General features: G+C 36.8%; 1 protein-coding gene, 1 long non-coding RNA gene and 1 pseudogene across 2 annotated transcripts; all 3 read left to right on the top strand.

Moving 5' to 3' along the window:
- Positions 1-1,168: 1,168 nt before the first annotated feature.
- On the top strand, positions 1,169-5,417 carry LOC118807915 (GTPase IMAP family member 7-like). Its single transcript, XM_036570102.1, has 4 exons — positions 1,169-1,472; positions 1,998-2,118; positions 3,103-3,822; positions 4,258-5,417. Exons 2-4 carry the CDS (start codon positions 2,088-2,090, stop codon positions 4,533-4,535), a joined length of 1,029 nt encoding a protein of 342 aa, XP_036425995.1. The 5' UTR covers positions 1,169-1,472; positions 1,998-2,087; the 3' UTR covers positions 4,536-5,417.
- Positions 5,418-12,420: 7,003 nt separating this feature from the next.
- Positions 12,421-15,303, top strand: LOC118807500. Its single transcript, XR_005007224.1, has 4 exons — positions 12,421-12,505; positions 13,060-13,182; positions 13,306-13,674; positions 14,038-15,303. It is a non-coding gene; the product is annotated as an uncharacterized LOC118807500 (long non-coding RNA).
- Positions 15,304-16,449: 1,146 nt separating this feature from the next.
- LOC118807440 lies at positions 16,450-19,107 on the top strand (annotated as a pseudogene).
- The last annotated feature ends 365 nt before the right edge of the window (positions 19,108-19,472 follow it).

The following is a 19,472-nucleotide window of genomic DNA, read 5'->3' as shown; positions in this document are numbered from 1 at the left end:
CTCTCTTTATTGAAAGCTGACTTATTAGCATTGCCACAATTCCCACTTGCACCGGAAGGGCCAACTGAGATCTTATACATGTCTTCTGTCTTCAGTTTGAGAAATGAGGAACAGTCACTTTTTATGCAAAACTTTTTCAGTTTTCAGATTCACAGATATGCTGTGGCACATGGTAAAGTTTTTCAGAGGTATCCAGGGCATGGTTACAGTTTCTAGGCTTTGGAGGACCATTTGGTGGAACCAGTGTGCTACAGCACCACCTTGAGGCAGACCAGTGGTGCATCTCCAGTTAGTTAAGAATATCAAAGACAGAAGCTCGTCAATTGTGGGTGAAGCAGCTAAACAATGACCTTTCCCTGAACCTGTATTTGAGTGTATATTTTCCTTAATGGACAACATCATGATAACATACGTTTATTTTCAAGGACCCCCAGATTTTTGCTTGTAAGCCATTCAGGGGGTACAAGAGGTTAATTAGGGGTCTCAGACCCCCCAGTACTCCTTGTACGTTGCACCTTCGGCATAGGTGATGCTGGTGGCCACTGATTACTAGAGAGGAGCTCTATGCCTCCCTCTGGTGGCCAAAGTCAGGCGACTCTATCCCAGGCCAGACCCTCACAACAAGAGTATGCTAGGAGCAGAATTTGAGAATTTGTGTGAATAAAATGTTTTGCAGATAGAATAATTCACAGCAGAAATAAGAGCACAATCAGCAGTGTAGTAACAAAAAATATCTTTCAGAGTAAAACTGAGACTCAAAAATTATGACATACAAAACAAACTTGGTGGTTTCAGAAAAAAAAATTAGTTTCCTAAAGATATTGCAGGGGATAAAGAGTGCATTCTCAACCATATCACCTTGAAGTTATTATTGACATTAAATATTAATAATGCTATTGACATTTACACCCTACATTCAAATCTTTTGCAGGATAATACCAAACATTTGAGTTTATGTAGCTTTGTCTTCAAAACAAAATTTAGGAAGAAATTTTATTTTATTTTATGTTCCTGGAAATGTATCTCACACTTTAGCACTCACTGTTGTGTGTTAATACATAACTGTAACATAATTGTAACACACACAATACAAGTGATGGCTACTTACGTTGTAGGAGCAAGTGATATTCTGCATTTGCCTGTTATCCTTTCAAGTCTGATGAAGGAGAAGACAAGGACCAAAGAAAAAAAAAAAAACAAGCTGTGGTGTTAATAATAGTTTACTCAGCCAAGTCTCTGACCTACTTTAAACTTTCAAGCACTGTGAGATCGTATGATGGAACGTCATCATTTTGAATAACAGGAACTGCCTCATGGACTTGAAGAATGCTGCTCTTCTAGGTGTGCAAGAGTAAAATGCACGCCCCATTTAATCAATGGTGAGCTCTTTCTTCATACCTGTGCGCTTTAACGCCATTTTAGATAGCATACCCATGGCACAAGGAAGTACTGTAATGGAGGACACACCAAAAGTAAGTGGTTTATTCTTTTTAAGCTACTTGGGGGAGCAGCATTTTATTCTGTTGTATTCATCAAAGTGAAAGGGATAAATATCTTCTTGCTTTTTTTTTGCAGCAGTTTGCATTTTAATAGATCCAGTTCTTTCTGTTTACGTGTCAACAAGTGGTTACGCAAGAAATCAGAAAAGTTTCTCTTTGTCTATTTTTTGCAACAAGAATGAACAAAAGGTGGATGCAGACTGTTGTAGCAGTAAACAACATGGTATAATCAGGTGATTTTAGACAGTGCTTCAGTACATTTCAGTACACTTCAGCAAAATGAAACTAACAAGCAATAAACAACAGCCAGCATAGGCAAATCTTTTCAACCTGTTCTAACAGGCTGGCTCAGAGTATTACAAAGGTGAAATGCTGTTTCACTGTGGGTTTTTGAAACTGAAGCACAGCATCTCCAACTGAAGCTTAATACTTTAGCTTGCTTTGTACCATTGCACTTCATACATGTGTTGACCTGTCTTGTTTTGCTTCTATGTACAGAATTTGTTCTCTTAGATGACCATTTAACAACTGAAAAGTGTTTTGGCGAGAAGTCATATGGTTGTTATGAGCTAAATATCTGCAGCGACCATGGCAAGCAAATCTTCACCAACAGCTCCAGGTTTGATGTCTTTTGTTGAAACCACAATGTGTACATACAGCAGTGTGTAAAGTCAAAGATATTTCTTTCTTTTCCAGTGCCAAAACAGCCATTAAAGAAATGTTATTAATTTTTCAGCATTAGGAAAGAAACAGAAAATGTAATTTGAACAAAACATTACACAGAACCATAACAACTAAATATTATATTTTTTTCTGGATTCAATGTCCACTTTTGACTTTATTACAGAGTCCATTATTTTCAGGAGATTTGCTTTTAGTTTTTCAAAGAAATCTGCAGGGATATTTTTCCACACCTCCAAAATTCAGTCTTAGAAATTGCTTTTGCATTTTCCGCTTCTCACATTCCAAATAATCCCAATTTAAATTTTAGACTCATCAGTCCATACAACCATACTCCATATTTCAGCTGCACAGTGTCAGTTTTCTAGTTCCTCTTTTTGTCTGTCTCCTTTTCTCAGTGAGGCTTCTTGACAGCTACCCATCCTTTCAGACTCATAGCATTGAGTTGTCTTGTCACAGTGGAAGGATGACTGTGGATTTTCTCAGATCTGAAGCAGGAGTGGAGCTTGATTCTTTGATTTCCTCTCTCTCAAAGATGAAAACTTTAAGTGGTGTTTATCTACACTATTGGTGGTCTACCAGGTCTTTCAGGTGGTCAGTAAAGTTTTCAGTAATGTCAGTGAGATCTTTGGGAACAGCTTTTGTTGGAAGCACACATCTGTAACTGATTGGTTTTAAAAAGATACTTAGTGTTGGAGGATTTTGTGTAATTTTCTGTTCAAAAGGTTTCCTGCTTTTTCTGACACTAAAAAATGAGCAACTTGTACTTGATGACTGTTTTGACTGGAAATGAAATAAACAAAAGGATGATTTCTGACTTACAGCACTATGAATACTATAAAGGAAAATGTGACTAAATTAAGATACTTAAGCACTGTGCTTGTATCACATCTACAGATTGTCATGTTTTTTCTGCTTACAGGGGGCCCAACTCCTCTTTCAGAGCTGAGGGTTGTGCTGCTGGGGAAAGCTGGAGCTGGTAAGAGTAAAGTGGCCAGACTCCTACTGGGAGGAAAAGACCTAAAGGAAGCTTGTGATCGTTGTGTTTTACATGAAAATAAACATGCAGGAAGGAGAATCTGGGTGGTGGACACACCAGGATGGGACAGATATTCCATACATAATACCTCAGAGAATATCAAAGAGGAAATTATAAGAAGTGCGAGCCTCTGCCCTACAGGACCCCATGCTCTGATTCTGGTGCTGCCTGTAGACAAACTCACAGATGCTCACTCTGCAGATGAACTTAAATCAGCACAGCAGCACATGGAGCTTCTGTCTGAGAGGGTCTGGAAACACACTATGGTGCTGTTCCTATGTGATGGAGAAGTGGAAGAAACCACAGTCACAAAGCACATTGACAATGCAAAAAACCTTCTGGAAAAATGTGGCAACGGACATTACGTTCTACAGAACATGGGCTCAGAAACCCAAGTCCATGAATTCCTCAAGAAGATAGAGAATTTAGTGGACAATAATGATTACTTCCCGCCACAGACTTACTTTGATATGATACAGAGTAAAACCCCACAGCCTGAAGACACAGAGGTGAAGGGGGATAAAAAACACTCTGAAGAACATTCACAGGAGAAAACAGAGCTCCGGCACAGACGTGGAAGTTACCCAATTAACAGACCAAACTGTAAGTACAGCACATTAAATTTTGTACCAAATACCTACTGAATATATTGAGTAATACTATTAATATGCACACTTAAAATGTGCACTCTTAAAATGTTCTTTCAAGGGTTCTTTGGTAAAGGCAATTATTATTGTATGTAGAACCATAAACGTTCAAAGAACGTTTTGAATGTGTAAATGGCTCTTTAAATGGTTAAATGGTTCTTGTCTATGATCAACAAACAGTTGTATATGGTGCTTTAAAATGGTTCTACATAGCACCAAAAAGAGTTTCAGTATTGTTGTGACTCAAAGAACCCTTCTTTAGTATTTCATAAGATCTTTTTTCTAAGAGTGTGCTCTTGAGCAAGGAAATTAATTTAGAGTAATCAAATGTATTTATGGTAATGAATTTGTTATTTCTTGGCTGCCTTGACACTATTACTGTTTTTGACAGTAAATGAAGAAAAAGGGACTTCTGGGAATCAGACGGAGGGTGGTGAAGCTACCAAGCACCAGAATCAGGATGACTTCTATGCATTGCTATGGAACTGCCTTCCTCCAGCAACGGTGATACTATTTGTAATTATTGGGGCACTTATAGGCTCAGTGGCAGGAGCTGCATATGGACCACTGGGGTCAGGTGCAGGGATTGTTTTTGGGGTTGTGCTATCAGTTTTAATCTCTATTTTGCTGATTTATGCCCTAAACTTGGCAAGATGGAGAACAACATAGGGTTAATGAGACTCTCTATGTCAAATGAAAATTGTAAAATATAAAAAAGTAAGATGTGTTAGAGCAATGTTAGAGCAGATTTTGGTGCTGGATCAGCATTTACATTATTCAAAAATGTATGTATATATATGATGAAAAAGGGAGTGAGGGAGGATATGGGGAGCAGGACACAACACTGTGCACAATTGTTGGGAGTATGATTATATACTAGAGTGATACTGACCAGAAAATAAATAAGACAGATTTTCAACATTCTCGAAATGTCAAATGTAGAACATAAATCTATCAAGTGCTAAATGTTTAACAGTGCTGGGCAGCTCCACTCTTCTGTGGTGGTATTCCCAAAACAGCTCAGATCACATTTTCCCAGTGTTTATGAAGCACTGATAAAAGTTTAGAGGACTCAGATCTGAGCAATAAAGCAAAATGTATGCACTAATATGTATATTAATATGGATATTAATGGACAAATTACAAAACAAGTCAATGAGCCTTCCCTGGTTAGCCTGGACATTTTTGGTGTCTGAATTTTGCTTCTTTAGTTAGCTAATGTGGCTAACAAGTAATAGAAGCATATTTCCCACGAATTATCATCAGGAAAGTTGCCTATGTGTCTTTTTTAATAAAGTTCCATGGTGTTTTTAATCAGCTTAACAGAACATTCTGTTGCCTACTTAGCCTTTAGCATCTTTGATTTGGTAATTAGGTGGTCTCAAATTAGGCTTCTCTCAGAGTCTGTGTGAGAAATATTCATCCTTTAAGGTATCTAAGTTGGCTACTTTTTATTCATTTTGGTTTGTATTTTTATTTAAAATCTTGTTTGCTTGGATAGTTGTGTGTCACAGACCTCCTTTGGAGGAGTGGTGCTTCTCAAACACATCACACATTTGGTGATGAGACTGTATGGTACATGATGAGACTTTTGTAAATAAAATTGCGAAGAACTGCTCGCCTAATTTTTGTCTACACATAAAAACAGTATATTAATATATAAACTCTGTGAAAATGGGTTTGGGCCAAAAAATACAGGGAATTGAGAATCCATTTGAGAATTGAAAATTGAGAATAGGGAATCCAATTGAGAACATGTCAGCACAAGATTACAATATTACCTGTGTGTCTTCTATTCAATAAAAAAATGTTCACCCTCTCTCATCAGACAGTCAGAAAGACTTGTCCAAGGATGAGAACTGTGATCAGTGGATATGATGTTTTTCAGCTTTTGTGGAGTTTACAGAGTGACCTGCAGGTTACCAAGCATGATAATTCTTTTAAAAATATGTGAGAACCATGGGGAATGACAGAGATGTCTGTCTCTGGAACAGCACAGCTCACAGATTTCCAGAGCTCACGCAACCAGTCATTCTGGACAAACAGGTTTAGTTTCAACAGTTACAAGAACCTGAATGTGCAATGAACCCGTTTACAGACTCAAGCGGCTCATGTTATTTTGTTAAAACTAGCAGTAGATTTGAGTGGATCATTCTTGTAAAACTGTCAGTTAAGTGTCAATTTATTAATTATTGCTAGAAGGGTTAGTGACTTACTTGTTAAATAATTTATTTGGGAGTGATGCTTGTGGACACCACCAAACAGGACATTTTAGGCATCAATTTACAAATGATAATAAAGACAGTTACATCATTTAAACCAGACAGAAGGTAATTAGATGCTTAGTGATGTACAGGCTTTTAACAATAGCTTCTTGCAGTAACCACACCAACAGATTTTATTATACATCATACAGGTGTTTGAAAAGTGGGTAGTTTTTTTTTATAACATTTTTTATTTTTATAAATATTGTGTGAAAAGTTTATGATGAATGAACCAATGGTAATAACTGAATTACTTGCATTTAAACATTGCTATATTAGCAGATGTTAAGAAAATTTCAGAGATACAAGGCATTCAAAATGTACATAATGTGGTATTTGTGTCAGGTTCTGCCATATATATATGGCAGACCAAACAGGAAACATTTAATGAATATTGTTATACATAAACTTTGATATTAACATTGATGTGTATAGAATGAACATTGATATATATTGAATGAACTTTGATAAATATCAAAGTGTAAAAAATTCTAAAATCGTAACCAACAGCCTGTTCAGCTGTTACTAATATAGCAATTATATATATTGTTGCACATCATTACAGTGAGTAATGAAAGAAACGGTGCAATGTGCCTTTAAAAATCCTGCAACCCTTTAAGACACACAAGGCTCTACTTGCATTTGCAATAGCTCAGTAATTACATCACTTCCTAAAACTGTTTTCACTGAATATTTTCTTATCATTTAGCTCCATCTTTCTGCAGTTCTTGCTTTTAACAGAATTACTACAATGCCCTAAAAGTTCTAAACAAACATAAACTGCACGTTAACACTGAAAACCAGACTGATGTGTGAGGGGTTCTGCTGTCAGGCTTTCTGTTCTGTTAGAATTCTAAGTAAAAGTGACTCTTTAGGAACCGGAGACAACAGGCAATATCCTGTTTTTCCAAGTAAACAGAGAGAAAGTGAGACCCACACATGCGACTCCATTTCAGAAACATAAAGGGGCACGAAGTAAGTGAGTGGTGGGAAACCCTCAGATCAGACTGAGGTAATCTTTATTCTTTAATGTACTTTCATGAGAAAACTGTCTAATAAATAAAATAATATAATTTTATAATTTTTGATTTTTTTTTAATTAAGGATAGTCCCGTGTTACATACAACAACAACATTTATTTGTATAGCACTTTTTACAACTAGTGTTGTCTCAAAGCAGCTTTACAGGAAAGTAATTTATGGAAGGATCGAAAGAATAAAACAGAAAAGAAAAAAGAAAAAAAAAAGAGTCCATGTATAGACATAAGGAGCTGAATCCGAGTCCAAGCGCCCCCATGAGCAAGCCAGATGCGACAGCGGCAAGTTTACATACTGCGGGATCAGCTGCATCTGAATGCTCTTCAATGCAATTTTAGATACCAAGTCAAGTACCAGGAAACAACTGAATGGAGGATATGTCATGAAAAGTAAGCAGTTGAATCTATTAATTCTACTTCAGGGGGAATAGTGCCATAGTATCCTGTGTTCTCATGTAATTTAAGGTGATTTAAGGCAGTACCTCAGCATGCAGAGCAAAATAAAACTGTGTATATGAAGAACTGTAACAACAGGAAAACAGGAGAACTTACAGAAAACACAGACAGATATTTTGAGCTGCATGCGAACGAATTCACACCCTAGATAAAAAACAAAAGGAAATTTATTAAAATTAAATAAAGTATTTGAATAATTTTAACAGTCCAACTGTGTAGATTTACAGCATTTGATAAGCAAAGTTCAGTTCAGTCCAACTGAAGCTTAAAGGGGAATTCCACTAATTTTTCTAAATTTCTGCATATTTCAGTGGTTGAGATATAAACAAAGTCTGTATCCACTCACTTTCCACTCTATTAGACACTCCTACCTTGTTAGTCCACCTTGTAGATGTGAAGTCAGAGACGACAGCTCATCTGCTGCTGCACAGTCTGGTCATCTTCTAGTCCTTCATCAGTGGTCACAGGACGCTTCCCATAGGATGTTGTTGGCTGGATATTTTTGGTTGGTGGACTATTCTCAGTCCAGCAGTGACACTGAGGTGTTTAAAAACTCCAGCAGCACTGCTGTGTCTGATCCACTCAGACCAGCGCAACACACACTAACACACCACCACCATGTCAGTGTTACTGCAGTGCTGAGAATGATCCACCACCCAAATAGTACCTGTAAAAGGGGGCTAACAAAGTATGCAGAGAAACAGATGGACTACAGACACAATGTATTTAAAAAAAATAGGATATCAAATCATTGAACTGCATTTTGACAGTGCAGCAGTACCTACAACACTTACATTTGCCATATTAAAGGTTCAATGTCTAATAATTTTGTTTTACGATAATGGAATATAAAATTTCAAAAGGTATTTTAAACAGTAAAGTGCATTGGACAGGTATTTTGGCTAGGTTCATTCATTTAAATACATCTATTTTTATATGGTAGATTTCTAGGTGTAATATTTCCCCATACATTTGGTTAATATGGCAATATATCCTGAAATACATTTTAGTGTTTGGAATTGGATTGCACTGTATCTGACATATATTTCAAACAACAAAAATATGTGTCCATATATTTTTTTCCATGTGGGACAGCACTGCACAGTTTAATGTTTTTCCTGGTTTAGAAGACTTTATGCAGGTATGTTTTATTGTGCATGAACACAAACAGACATTGTGTTCCATCAGTGTCGATGGAGTGGTATGGTGTTGTGGAGCTGGGTGTGGACATTTTCACAGTCATGGGACCAGTTTCACTCAATTTGTAGTTGATTGATGCTAAGCTGGCAAGAAACAGTTCAAACTGTGATAGTATGTGAGTGAGAAATCACAGCGCTTAGTGTTTTTCAAATGCACATTACAGTAACTGTCTCTCTGTCTGTGATCAGCAAAGTGGACTATTCTAACAGTCACACCTTATAGAGCCTCCTTACTGGTGTGCAGTTAGAGTTGTGATTTCAGCTCTAAACCAGATCTAGCCTTCTAATTCCGAACATCCAGTCTGGACATTTTTTCCCCAGGTACTCTAGCTCTATAGAAGCAGGTTCATCGCCACACATTCTTTTATGTGTTTCTAAAAAGTATTTCTACTGGTTGATCATTTAACAAATCATTTTCTTTGTTTATCTTGTCATAAACAAAAACAAACATGGCAGCTGACAAGATAGATGCTCACCGCCTCCAAGACCAAATGAAACACAATTGATGAATGGTACATGAATTATTGAATTATTAAATGAATTATTCTGTATTTATTTCAGAAATGTTTTTGCATGTATGCCTCTCCTAGAAGGTCCCTCTCATGAAAGTAAAAAAAGGAAATAGTAGATATTTATTTCTACATACACATCTTGAGATAAGGTTTAATGTCCAGTAACATCTGAACATTTGCATCACAAATCTCAATCCTTGTGTTTTGCAAACCTGGTGTTCTATGAATTTGGGGCTAATATTATTTTTTTCAGTTATTTCAAAGGATTTTACTATACAGTACACTGTACATATTAGGCACATGAATTTGCAAAACAATTTTAAATGATCATATTGATTATCATTAGGATAACAGACCCAAACAAAAAACTCAGTAAGGTTTCTGTGCTTCAGAAAAAAATGTTTCTGAAACAAAGATTCTGTCTATGACACTGGGCTTTCGGTTCTAATATATCCCACATAATATGTAATATAGCTTGTGTAATGTTTTCTGACTTTTTTTAATCAATTACCTCAACTGTTCAAACCATTTCTTCATTTTGGATATAGTAATGCAAATCAGTGTATATACTTTATGTTAAAAGGGTTGGGATGATATGAAAATCCATATGAAAATTATTTAATATTTTAGGAGCGGAAGTCCAGGTAGTTCCAAGAGTTCAGAAACGTTTTCATGCAACTGGACATATACTAATCACAGCAAATGTTTAGTGCTTGCTTTTTGTTTTGTTATTTTTCATTTTTCAAAACCTCTCATTTCGTGTGCTTAAGTACAAATGTCCTGTATACTGGACACTAAATACAATAATTATAATAATAAACATATAATATATAATATATAATAAATATAATAACTATAATAATTGTTCCTAGTAAAAAAAAAAAAAGAAGAAAAAGGAAAAGAAATAAAATCACATATCATGCAGCTGAGAACATGTTTCATAACAAAAAATTGTTTCTGAAGCATCTAGTCTCGGATGCTAGGATGCTAAGGATGCTAAGGATACTAGACTTGAGTTTTATACATATGGGTTAGAAGCTGGCTGAAAAATTGTGCACGACAACAGATGGTCTACAGCAGGGGTCTTCAAATCAAAACCTTGAATCCACCTTCCAGTTCTGGATGTTGTAATAACTGGTTAACTAAACAGAAAAAGGTTAATATTACCTCTGATCTACAGTCTGTAATACTGTACAACTAAATACAGAGTGGACCTCTAGAGCAGGTGGAGCTCATAAACTGGCCTGTGAGTGGAAGAACCAGTTAGGTGTCTCTGATAAAAAGAATGGTGAGAGTAAGGAGAGGGATCTCTATTTGGAATTTGAACACCCTCTTGTGGTTTAATAGTGTAACAGCATACAGATTGTTGTATGCTGGATTCCGATTCCCTGGCAGAATCCGACTCCCCATGCACGTCACGCAGGCATATGGATGCTGTAGATGACACTTGCAATTTCAGTTGTTTATAAACTGCAGAGCCGGTTTATACGGAGCCTGGCCTTTACCTATTTTCCACGTTATATCAAAAACATGACTACAAAATGCCAGAAGATGCGGCTAGCAAGTCCTCAATGAATGGGTGGAAAATGCAGCTACTAGGCTAAAATTCACTAATCACTTTAAAAAGTAGGAGGATTTATTTCACTAAAAAGCAAAGGCAACTTACCTGTATGTTTCCTTTTTTCTACAGCAAACGGGTTTTGGGCAGCAGAATGCTAACATTACTGCTACTGAGTGCTGATTGGTTGGCGAGTGGAGCAGCTCATTGGTTGTTCGTGCTCACTGACATCATAAACATAAATGAGGCGCCGTATTAAACTCCTATAACTCGAGTTCAGCAGCTCTTAAAAATATAACAGCAGTGTTAAAGTGTTTTATGCTATTCAGTGTTCAGGATATGACTGCATTCTTTTACATTAAAAATGTTTAAGCATTTATAAACTATGATTTTGCTCAAATGCTCCATCTTAACCCATTCATTTTGGTCTCACTCAGGAGTGTCCTCTAGTGTTTGAGAAACCCGGAAGACATTACAAGGTGGTAATTCTCCTCTCAAGTTCTTTGGTTTCTGTGTATAGATAAAGGCTTATCTATATCTTTAACCAGGATCACAAGCCAAACAAGGAATCTCATAGCGATATAAGCATATTAAATGGTATTAATTAAATGTAACAGACTAAATACTTTGGTGACTGAAGGCCTTTCAGTCATAAGTATTACAAGAACACTTTAAACACAGTTTTAATTCTCAGGTCTGGAGCAAAAACATACTTGCTATAACCAAGTTCACCTTTGACCATGTGATGCTGCACTATTACTTTTGTCTTCATTATCATTGGACAGCCTGGCATTCGTTTATTTTTTAATGAAATATTTGAGATGTATACATACACCCTATTTATCTCTAATTATTTAGCTAGGACAAATCCAGAGTGCTTAATGTTTATGAGTCATAAACATAGAACTGCATGAACAGAAGTTGGCTCATGTGATTAAAAATGGTAGTTATTTTAATATTAATTTTTGTTGAAACATCTGACTTTCCAGTCAGGAGGAGTGTTTAAAACCTGACCAAATTATACTGGGGTGAATGTCTGATCAAAATCTTATTCATGTGACCTGTCTTGGTATGTAGGTTGTACCATATAGAACATAAGATTAACAGGGAGGATTTTAATAGAGTGAGTAGAATTTTGGCAATGCTACTTTAACACCTGCAGATACTGCCCCTTATCTCTGAGATACAAGGTCACAAAAAAAAAAAGGACCAATGGTAGGGAACCATTGTGTTGGACCACCAGAACTGTCCCCATCAGAGAAACAGCACTTAAAGCTTTCATCTTTGAGAGAGAGGGCATCTGAGATGTGAATTAAGGTTCTACAGACTGAAGAGTCTAAATTTGCAATTGGGAGTAATTTAATTATTAGAAGCAGAAGATTCAACTAACTTCTAAGACAGAACTTTAGACCTGAAAGCAAGTATCCTGGAAAAAAAGAAACCCAAACTTTTTCCTAGTTTGAAAGTGACCTTTGGTGTTTTAGCAAAACACACACACATGCACACGCACACTCCTCCCATAAATTACCCCTCAGACCTGAATATGCTCTGACACTGTTTTGGATACAAACCTGGCGGCAGTGCTGGTGTTGGAGGACGTATCAAGGAGATAATGTAAGTTATTGTTCAATTTGAGTTTGAGTTTTTGTTATGTGTTCATAAACAGCCTGTTTTTTATGTTTTGCCCTTTTATAACCCAGAGCTTAGTTAATTATTTTTGTTTTATTTTTGTCTTTTTGATTAGTGCCAGCATGTATGGCGATGGTGAAATAATAGTCAGAAAATATTGTGTTGTTTTGTCCTTCATCTACTCTTAAAGATCATCTGAAACAATGATCATCATGTTCTTCAAAAACATGGGCATAAATTATCAAAGTAAAAATGGGTACATTTTTATAATATATGAACACACAAAACAAACACCAACTAGAAACAGCTTATAACAGAGAAACAGCAATACATTTTTAGAGCTGTTAATATAAAAATATTTTATTCCAAGTAATTTTGGACCATTTCTACTAGTCAGTCCATTAAGACATATGCATAGTGTTGTTTTGGCAGTGACAATGACATTTCTGAATAATTTTATCTCCAACTGAAAATCCTGTGTTTTTTTTAGTGCTTTTTCTTGCTTTTGTCTTGACCTGTTTTGTTTTGTTTCCATACAGAGAACTTGGCATGCTTACCATTTCCAAACAGAAAAATTCAAGAGAGAAATTTAAAGTGAAAATTGGACAACCAAGACTGAAATTTCTCCAGCTTTACTACAACCATGGCAAGCAAACTGTTAGGTTGGATACCAGTAAACATGATTATTACAGATAGTTGATGAAATGTATAGATCACTGTGCTTGTTCACACCATCCATAGATCATGTTGCTTTCTGTCTAATGGAAGCTCACCTTTTGTTTCAGGGTTGAGGAAGGTGGTGCTGTGTAACTTTCACACAGAAAAGAGTGAAGTGATCAAAGTCATCCTGAAAGGCAAACAGCTAAAAGAAGAAAGAGAATGGTGTGTGCAGCAGGACAGACAACTTGCTTGGTGGATGCATTATTTTGGGATAAATCTGATGTTTGAGAAGGTCTGGAAATGCATTTTAGTGCTGTTCTTACGTCATGGGGTTATGGAGGAACCTAAAATCAAAGGATACATTCAGAGTGCCAGCAAACTGCTCAAACAATGTGCCAACCAACACACCATTCTACAGAGCAAATCCCCACAGCAGGACGACACAGTGAAGAAAGCCAGGAGATGTGGAAGTATGCAAGGGATTCCTCCGAATAGTGAGTATATCACCTTCAATTCTGTAAGAAAATATTGCACTGTTGTCAGACAACAGGTTTATGATCCAGGAGGCTTTATTACAGAAACCTTACATCTTTATTCTGTGGTTAAGATCTGACAAGGTAAAGATAAGATTTTTCAAAAATGTGTATTACAGAAGCAAATCTTATCTTAATTTAAGAATTATATTGTATATTACAACATCTTATCTCAAGGTATCTGTAATATGGCCTCAGGGTGTTATAGGTGTGTTCCCCAGCTGAAAATACTGTATTGATTTGCTCTTGAGCGAAACAGATGAATATACATGAATGAAAATACATAAGATAATTAGATAATTATTTCTCTCTCATTTTATACAGTTAATGAAGGAATGGTGGACTCAGACAGCATGGAGACTGATTGGAATATACTACTTGTACAGCTACTGAAACCAGCAGCAGTGATTCTTGTGGCAGTCACTGGGATACACACATACATAGACCTAGTGGCTGTCATCCTAATGGAACACTGGGCAGAGTTGGAGAGATTGTTATTAGATTTGTGGTGCCAATTCCAATCAATATCGATGTATTATTGCTGGCAAGAAATAAGAATTTAAGCTGCACTAAGGCTAGCTTTACACAGTGAAACTTTCATGCCACTACTTTCATGTTGTGAGTTGCCTGCAACTGGCGTGCACCTAGACTATTACCCAGCAATTAAAAAACAATCAATGTTGCATGCAAAACATTGTTATTTCACTAGTTAACCAAGCTCTTTTTGATGCACCATCATTCTCGCTATAATTTCCATGAGGTGGAATATCTAAAGCATTTTTATCATCTTTGTGTGTACCTATCTAGGGCCTATCTATCTGTCTGCCATAGAAGATCTTCGCATATCAGATGTAATATTTTTCTGAAGAATATTAATTTGAATTGTACGTATCGCAACAATAACCAGCAATGCTGCACATTTGAGGAACTACATAAGGCCTACGGTTTGTAAATACATGGCAAAAGACATAAGTAAAGACTGAACCATAGTGTGCATAGCATTATTATAACAATATGCAATAAAGCTAGCAGAGATGAGACACAAAACCATAATGAGAATATGTATATTAAAATAAAAATCCAAAAGCATAGGTTTTTAACTAACAACATTTAACTGGGATTATTTTATTACCTTAGATTAGTTCTATGTTTTGTAGGCAGGGGAGTGGGAGGTGTATTTGTATTTATGGCTTAAGGTTTAATTTCTACACTTTGGATTGTATAGTAACCTTATCACATTTTATTAGATCTCTGGTACTCGATATATAGTCTATATAAAGAAGAAGTTATAGCCTAATATAGCTTTGTCTAACTAAGTTTAAGTAATCTATTTTCATTTATTCACATGTATCCATGAGAAATTATTTTAATTAACTTCTGCACAGGTGGCAATTTTCCTCCAATATGTTCAATACAGCAAATAAACAGTGATTATGCATCAAAATGTGCAGAATTGTGTTCTCATTAGAGGATGTGTTAACTTATTTTCAAAAAAACATGTATTTTGTCCAGACGTTTGCCCAAACTTTTGCATATGATTGTTCATTTGCATAAACATGTATGTAGTTACCACACTGTTATTTCTTGATTCGTGTATTTCGTCCTTTCAATTTTGTTTTGCTGCAATATAGCTTTGATTTTTTCTGTGTAATATAATGTGTTGACATGTTATTTACTGTTTTTAGTCAGGTTTTGGGCAGAAAAAGTTTAACATGTTTATAATGAAACCTTCCCTATCTTCACCCTACTTTAAAAACTGACCTTTGGTCTCATCTTTTGTTTTTGAACTTATTTTGGCCATCATCATTCAAAGTTCATTCAAGATGTAGTAAAACCATTTTACCTGACTGGTGCCAAAACACTAATGTCATAGACTAACATGTCACGGGGGCACTGATTTCAGTTGAATTCAGCTGAAGTGCACTACAAACATGAAAATATGACAAAATGGATGTACAAAATTATTTTGAGGTAACAAGGCAGAAACACAGCATAACATAAATATGAACAAAAATGTTATGTAACTATACTGAAAAATGGTCAATTTAGGTTAACCCATACACCTCCTTTACCTGCTGTACCAGAATACTCTGCAACATCATGTTAAATACCAAATCTAGTATAGGTCTAGGACCTATCTTGCAAAGTAAGCAGTTTAATTACTACTTTTACTACTTCAGGAATAGAATCGTAGCGTACTGTATACATAAAAAGAATAAATAAATTATTTATGTTGTCAGATAACTAGTTCCTTTTATTGCTTATTGTGGCAACAATCATTTCCATGAATGTCTCTAAACTAGTTCTTCGTCTTTTACAAAAAGCTGGATGCAAACTATTCCAACAGTACAACACTGTATAATATTGATTTAAAATAATGACTAAGTATGCAAAGAAAAATGAAACTAACAAACTGCAACTGATAAGGAAACCAGATCTTAGCCAGATCTTTTTCATAGCTGTTTTCACTATTGACTCTCTAGATAAAATCTGTTTGCACTATCTAAAGCTAAGCTTTATGAAAGTTATATGTTTTCCCTTCTTAGGCTGTGGAGCTTTATAGAACTTGTGAGTTAAGGAGTGATCTCCATGTGTGGCTTATTGCCATGACTTGCTTTGTTCTTTTGTCCAGGTGGCATTTGTCGTGACTTGTTTTGCATTCATAGAACTCACACTGTCTCTTTCAGATGAAAATATTTTAGAGGGAAGTTTAAAGTGAAACCACTGCCAAGCAAAATGGCCACAACACGCAGAACCTCAACATCAGATGAGGGTTAGACATGTTGATTCCATTGTGCATGAATCTGATTTTATCTGAATGAATCAGTATGCTTATGTGTCAAGATACACTGTATGGCCAAACGTATGTCAATGACTGTCCATCACACTTGTATGAGCTTGTAGGGTGTCCCATTCCAAATACATAGTAATTAATATGGAGTTGCCCTGCCCCCTGTCTGCAGCTGCTCTGCCATGTTCACTTGTTCCATGAAGCGCCTGCTCTGTGAGTTTGCATGGTCTAGCGCTGGAGTCGGCAACATGCAGCTCCGGAAACCACATGCAGCTCTTTTACTGCCCCCTTATGGCTCCACAGAAGCATTAGATTTTTAAGTAAAAGCAAAATAATTCTGCTTTGCAGTAAAATAAATGTTTGCTGAGCATTCTAACACACAACAAATGGCCCTAAAGGCTGGAATTAATGTATAACTGCTAATTCACCAACCTTTAACCCAGAAGATGGGTGTGCAGGCTGCTGGTCAATTAACAATGCAGGCAACAATCTCATTTAGCTAGTAGCTAATGAAATGGCAGAGAAAAGAAGGATTCAAGACAAACACTGAGAATTTAGACAGGAATGGGCAGATTCATTTGCATTATTATGTACTCCAGCTGGTTTCCAGATATGTTAAATCTGCAACAAGAAACTGTCAACCACTAAAAAGTTGAATGTTGAGAGACATTGTACAAGAAACCATTCTAGTGGAAAGGTATCCTGCTGGAGATAAGTGGCTATAACACTGGCTGAGTTAAGGATTAAAGCAGAGTAAAGTCAGTCTGCATTTTTATTCATATTTTATTAGATTTTTTAGCTTGTATTAGCATTTGGATTGCCTCATTGAAGCATTAGCTTCTTAACATTTGGATTGCCAACCCCTGGTGTAGCTCTTTGTGGCTGAGCCTCCTTTGTTACTAGATGCTTCCATTTTATGGTAGTTACACTTACAACTGACTGGGGCAGATCTAGCAGAGCAGAAATTTTACAAACTGACCTGTGGCAAAGGTGGTGTCCTATGACAGTACCATGTTTAAAGTCAGTACAACCCATTTACTGCCAATGTTTGTCTTTGGAGATTGCATGGCTATGTGCTTGATTTTATACACCTGTTGCAAAAACACCTGAACTCAACAATTAGCAGGATGTCCACATACTTTCAGCCATTTAATGTACATAAGCACTGTGCATCTTCCATTACAACCAAATATTAATGTTTTTGACTTTATTACCTCCTGTTTCAGAGCTCAGGATTGTGCTGCTGGGGAGACTTGGAGCAGGAAAGAATAAAGTGGCGAGATTCCTGTTTGGTAGAAAGGAGCCTGAGGGTGAGGTAGGACTGTGCATTTTACATGAGGGAGAAGCTGCAGAAAGGAGGATCTGTCTGGTGGAAACACCAGGATGGGATCAACATGCTACATGTAATACCCCTGAGAAAATTAAAAATGAAATTGTCAGAAGCGTGACCCTTTGCCCTCCAGGACCCCATGCTCTGATTGTAGTGTTGCGTGTCAAAAGCCTCACTTCTGTAACAGAACTTAAAACAGCAAGCTGGCACAGAGCTGCTGTCTGAGAGGGCCTGGAAGCACACTATGGTGCTGTTCTTATGTGATGAGGAAGTGGAGGATCCCACAATTGAAGAGCACATTCAGAATGCAAGCAAACTACTGGACAAATGTGGCAACAGACACTATGTTCTCCGCTCTGAAGCCCAGGTTCCTGAGTTCCTCCAGGAAATAGAGAAGATGGTGGAAGGAAACTGTGGTGATTTCTTCCTGCCACAGATTTACTACGACTATATACAGAAGAAAACCCCACATAATACCACAGAACTGACAAAAATTTATGAGGACAGAGAGGAAAAGCTGAAACAAATACATCAAAAAAGACTTAAACAAGCTGTGGAAGAGTCAGAGCACAAAGAGTTTGTGAGACAAAGGCGTGGAAGTTCCTCACAACTCTTTCCCAATAGTAAGTATAAGTATAAGAAGTGTTTCTCAACCCTGGTCCTGGAGGACCACTGAGCTACACTTTTTAGAGTTTTCCTTCTCCCAATATAGGCTTAAAAGCCTATTATTGAGTTAAAGTGGCTGTGTTAAAGCAGGGACAGCACTAAAATGTGCAGGACATTAGGCCTCCAGGACCAGGACTGAAAAACACTGACTTAAGTAATTCAAATGTAACACATAGCCTTTTTTTAAATATTGCACATCAAAAACACTGCTTCATTCTGATTGCTCTGTTCTGTTTTTCTTATCTACAGTGAAAGAAGCTGATCAGAAAGTGAACATTGAAGCTGTTCTGCTCAGCCTTCGGGACGATATTGTAGGACTTGTGAAACAAAATCTCAGAACATTAGTAGTGATGGTGATTATGTCTGCTATGATTGTCATCGGTGCCCTTATTGGATCAGTGTCTGGAGCTGTATTTGGAGTACTGGGGGCATGTGTGGGAATTGTACTTGGAGCTGCATCAGCAGTTCCACTAACTTTATGGTTTATTGATGCCACAAGATTCGCAAAAGACAACGCTGGCAATTTACAGGAGAGAAAGGGTGACGCAAAATGCCAGTGAACGTCTAAAAACAGCCACAGCCCACCTTTCATGATCAATTCAAACTAAGCAGAGCAGAAACACACTCAAACTTGGGCTGCAAGAGTGGAGGTTTACAGTTTTAGACTTTATATGTCTGGCTGTAACTGAAAAGGGGAAAATTGCATGCTTAAAAGACATATTCACTTTTAATATGGTAACTTTCCAAGTGTAGGTGAGTCTGCTAACAAATATTTGCTAAGTGATCATTTCCACTTAATAACATAATTCTGTGTTGTTGAAATATATGTAGCATGATATTAGCTTACTGCAGTGGTCTTTATCTCTAGTTCTGGGGAGCTACCTTCCTGCAGAGTGCAGGTCCAACCACAATCTGCCACACCTGCTCCAGGTAATCAACCTTTTTTCCAAGCCCCTGATTGGCTGTATCAGA

Source organism: Colossoma macropomum, unplaced genomic scaffold, assembly GCF_904425465.1.
Source record: "Colossoma macropomum unplaced genomic scaffold, Colossoma_macropomum, whole genome shotgun sequence".
NCBI classification, from domain to species: domain Eukaryota; kingdom Metazoa; phylum Chordata; class Actinopteri; order Characiformes; family Serrasalmidae; genus Colossoma; species Colossoma macropomum.
The sequence above is the reverse complement of the archived record's forward strand: the minus strand, read 5'-3'. Positions and strand labels throughout refer to the sequence as shown.